This window comes from Coregonus clupeaformis, chromosome 26 (assembly GCF_020615455.1).
Source record: "Coregonus clupeaformis isolate EN_2021a chromosome 26, ASM2061545v1, whole genome shotgun sequence".
NCBI classification, from domain to species: domain Eukaryota; kingdom Metazoa; phylum Chordata; class Actinopteri; order Salmoniformes; family Salmonidae; genus Coregonus; species Coregonus clupeaformis.
In genome coordinates, this window is record NC_059217.1 from 21,349,018 (window position 1) to 21,353,928 (window position 4,911).

At 39.9% G+C, this 4,911-nt stretch overlaps 1 protein-coding gene across 1 annotated transcript; it reads left to right on the top strand.

Annotated features, from left to right (window-relative positions):
• The first annotated feature begins 267 nt into the window (after positions 1 to 267).
• LOC121539898 (diencephalon/mesencephalon homeobox protein 1-B) lies at positions 268 to 2,198 on the top strand. The gene is made up of 4 exons (XM_041848547.2): positions 268 to 363; positions 718 to 899; positions 1,146 to 1,321; positions 1,526 to 2,198. The coding sequence occupies exons 2-4, from the start codon at positions 725 to 727 to the stop codon at positions 1,982 to 1,984; spliced, it is 810 nt and encodes a 269-aa protein (XP_041704481.1). The 5' UTR covers positions 268 to 363; positions 718 to 724; the 3' UTR covers positions 1,985 to 2,198.
• Positions 2,199 to 4,911: the final 2,713 nt, after the last annotated feature.

Here is a 4,911-nt window from a genome sequence, read left to right on the forward strand (position 1 = left end):
ATCTGGCCTGCCACAGAGATTAGCAGACCACATTGTTTTAATTGTTTTAACGGGAGGGAATGAAACACTCGCTTATTGAGAGGGGATCCTTTGCGTAGTTCAATAGTTTAAAAAAATTTGGACCCCCTCTTTTCCCTCATCCCACCTAATCCAGGCTAATACCTTTATTTCTATTGGCTAATGGTTGAGGGGAGCTGGAGTAAATGGTTATTTAAATAGTCGTGGGTGAGAATGGTCTTCAGATAATTAGATCCATGCCATGACAAAGGGTAGTGCCTGCATTTCGAAGTATTGGACTGTACAAGTGAACTTCTAAAAGCTCACGAGAATAGGTTACATTTCTGCTATTTCTGTGCTTTTCAGGTAAAAGAAAAAATACTGCAGATGTTATACTTTTTTTGTCTGATCTATGTTTCGAAAATTGTTTTCTGAATGTTGGTAGCCTACTGAAGTAAAGTGCCAATGGTTTATTCTTAGAGAATAATAACTTTCAATTACTTTTAATTATCAAGAAAGTTGCTTATATTTACCATTTATTCTGTATTTGTTTTTACAGTGAGTTTAGAGTGTAGCCTAAATCACAATTGCACTGTGCAAGCATCCTACATAGGCTAAATTGTACAGTAAGCTATAGGCTATATACTTTTTTCCATTGTATGCCTAGTTATTATGGTGTAAGGCCTACATAACTAAATCAGTTTTACCTTATGAATTTAGGTCCGCTATGAATGCCTTAAATTTCTGCGGGGGATCCGACAGTGGCAACGGAGTCTATCCTCTGCATAGCGTCAACTCCGTCCTTTTCGACCTCCACCACCAGATGGCAGACCAGTACCCAGTTTATCCATCGGCCAATCCCTCAACGGTTCACACGTTCTCTGTTGCTGAAAGACTTGCAGGTATTTAGAATAGACTACTGTCATTTATGACTGTGTCTGTAATCGATACATGCAATCAAACGAATGCAGGTGGCAAAAATGTTCTAATTATAATTTGGCGTTAAAAGACCTGCTTTCACATCTGAAAAAGTTGTTGAAACTGATAATTGTCATGCTGGTATTTTCATGTGTAGCCTGATATCTCACATGCCATCCGACTGTTTCACCACCTCTAATCTTGTTGTGGCTTGTCTTCTGTCCCCACAGAGTTGATACTGGAGGCCCGTTATGGGAACCAGCAGAAGCAGCGTCGGAGCCGCACAGCCTTCACTGTGTCTCAGTTACAGGCTCTAGAGAAAGCCTTCCAGCAGACCCAGTACCCTGATGTAGGTATGAGAGAGAGACTGGCTGTCTGCATCAATCTGCCTGAGGCACGCATTCAGGTCAGTAAAGGTCGCTCTTCAAAGAGGACCAGCCTGTGTGCATGCTTTCATTCATAATATTTATTTGAACTGCTGCTTTTAGTAACTTTATTCTTGTGATATATATAACAGCTGTGGTGCTATTACCTTTTAAACTTTTTGATCAATATTACCGTTATAAACACTTCAACCCTTCACCAATAATAAAATAATATGCTGCTCCAGGTGTGGTTTAAGAACAGAAGAGCAAAGTTCCGTAAGGGACAGCGATGCTCCCCCATTCCCAGAGAGCAAAGCCTGGAGGAAGCACATCAAACCAAGGCAGGAGGGGAAAAGAGGAGTTCCAAGGACTCCAAAACACAAAGCGAAATAGCTCCTCTCTGGGAAGTCAGTGATGCTCCCACCATTTCTTGTCCTGGAGACTCCATTGTATCTCAGACCCACTCAAGATTACATTCTCCTCCCGTTTTTCCCTTTGTGGGTGGAGAGCGGTACCACCTTCCACATCATCAGGCTTTAGGGATGCTGTCAGCTGGCCTACATTTCACCCCCACATTCTGGCCCATTCTACAGCAACACAGCCCGGCTTTAGGAGTTGCCCCACCAGTTGGTAAAAACTGCAGCCTTTCCCTTCAGACTTCCTGTCTCAGTAAAGCTGTACCCCACTCCAACCTGGGTCTATAACTGCACTCCCAACAACAACTTATCTTCAGTGTGTGTTGGCAAAAAGGGACTCAAAGGAGAAAATAGTACATTGGTACACTGGTATCAACATGGACACAGATTTTATACTACTGATTTTATACTTTGACTCTATACAACTTTGTGAGTACGGCAGGTAGCTTAGTGGGTAAGAGCGTTGTGCCAGTAACCCCGAGCCGACTAGGTGAAAAATCTGTTGATGTGCCCTTAAGCAAGGCACTTAACCCTAATTGCTCCTGTAAGTCGCTCTGGATAAGATCGTCTGCTAAATGACGTAAATGTAATGTACAAGGAGCCTTTGCTAATTGTCCTGGTAGAGTGAATATGTCTGTAGATAGGTTTGATTAAGAACACTCAAAGGGGCTAGTATGTTGTGTTCTTGTGAGCATTTGGGATTGCTACCTGGAGTGTATTGGTACATGCTGCACTTGCATAAAGATGTTACTTTCAGTTTTTACTCACTTATCACAAGCACTTAGGAGAATAGAGAATTGTGATGTGGTTTGGGACACATTTTTCTTTTCACTTTTCAAATTGAATATCCATTTGTTCAAGACAATTTTCTGTAATGTCTCACTGTAGGAATCTTTAGGCCTATCCTACGTTCATTTTATGGTTATACACAACAAAACCGTAATTCAACTGTATGTGAATAAAAAATAAAAATAAATGAATACAATTATTTTGAATGTCTTTAGTTTCCATTTGTTTATTTTGCAAATGAGAAATTCCCGGTAACAGAATGATGCTTAGACTCAGATATATATATATTTCACCTTAAAAACGTTTGGTAACAAAATTACAGTTTGTGCTGTTTGTCCCATCATTCTGTTAATAAACTATACATCTGTACTGTTCTTCAAGTACATTTGTTTTTGTAAAATTGTTAAAAGCTATCCTTGTGCATAGAGTTGTATGGTTTGTTTAACTTTGCAATCATTGGTTTTTGTTTGGCATACATTTGAACCCTTTACACCCGTGGGAATTGGCCTATATGGACAGGGCTAAATTAAAATGTTTCATACAAACGAAATATGGAAAGAATATGCATAACCATGTTGCAATTAAAAGGGAACCATTTGGAGATTATGGGGAAATTATTAGACTAAAGGTGAGGACACAACAGTTCACCTGACAAGACTGAATCCAAACATTACACTGTTGATTTTGTGATTTTTACATTTACTGTACTTTTCGGGGCATTTGTTGATAACGAAATCTGAAAATACTCTGGATACATTCAGTATATGATAAGAATATTCTTGGAAAATGTGGGGTATGTGCAACATAATACCAAAAAATTACAAGGTTTGAGAGAAAGGTCAAACTGGTGTCTCCAAGTGGCCACACATCTCTCCAAAGTGTGCACAGTGCCTAAGTAATTTCAGTGCACTTTTATGACTCAAAGAAGAGTCTTCAACTATAAGGTGCCTGTTTGAGCTTGTCGTGGAAATTCTAATCAAAAGGAAGAGAGACTGCAGATTCTTCAAAACAAAAACGTTTTCATTATAAGATGTGCAAATCTGGAGCAGTTAACAATCCACTCAACAGTGCAGCATTAAGAGCCCAACGAACAAGAGTTGGGTCTCAGTTTTTATAACCTTTGTCTACGTGACAGTTTATCAGGTGTGTGAGATCATGATGGTGTCATGACTGTCCTGTTCTGGTTGCAAATGGGCAGATCAGGTTTACAATGGATAAACTTCTACCAGACCCCTCTCAACCGCAGAGGGGAGGAGGGATTGGTGTGGGGGTTAATGACACTTCACATCCTGCTGTAAATGTTATGCAGAATAATATTATTTCCTGACCCCCAGTATTGGCTAAATGAATGCTTTTGTCTCCAGATACTTTTTCCCACCTAAAACTTCAATGTCCAAAAAGGGAATACCGGAACAATATTCCTAACAGAAGGATGTGGGGATCGAAAGAATGATCATGTCATATGGGCTGTTATTTTGTGATGTCATTAAAACTAGTATCAAGAAAATACTGTAACTTCAAAAGTATACCCACTATATGTCAAGTTTAATCTTTTATGTTGTATATGAAATCTGAAGAATGATCAGAGTAATTTTGTTAAGATAGGAATGTGATTTTAGTTTTCTAATGAGATCATCGTTTTGAGAATGCTTTGCACAAGTAATTAGCCACGCCCGAGAGAGCCGAGAGAGCGTGTCTGCATGACGGAACGCCCCCCTTTTAACCAGAGTGTATACAAAGATGAGTGAAGAATTAACATATCAGACCAGACGGACTCAAGCTGCAGCTTAGGTCTCCATTGGTTACGACCCTGAAAATCAACACGAAGTGAAGACGACAAAGTCGCCTCTCTAACAATCAATGTTACAGCTGAGTAGCTGTTCTAAGTACTGTATCTAAGAAGGTGAATTTAAGTAGGACCATCCTGTTACTCTCTTCAAACCATTGTCTACTACACTGCTCTCATCACCCCACTGGGGATCATCGACACGGCTGATCAGCTGTCTTCAGAGGACCACTCTTCCAGAACGAGTGAAAGGAAACACCACCCTGTTGGTTTTTGCCCAGACTACATGACCAGTCATTTAAGCTATGGACAACTAAGAAGAAGGACATTGTGACCTCTGGTGGACAATCAGAGCCTTACACTCCAAGTTCAAGAGAAGGCCCAACCTTTCCCAAGAAGGCTTGGGTCCAACAGAGATAAAACGACAAAGGAAGACATTCAGACATGTAAATACATTCATGACTTCTTCTCCAAATGGGCGACGGTTAAGGTGCAAAGTATTATCATTACCGTGAGCATAGTTTCCAAATGTATAAGTGTTAAGTTTCTAATCAATAACCTCTACCGTGTGTGTGTGTGTGTATCATGTGTTATCATTTAGTTAGTTAGTAAATAAATAATTAAATCAATTTGTGTGGTA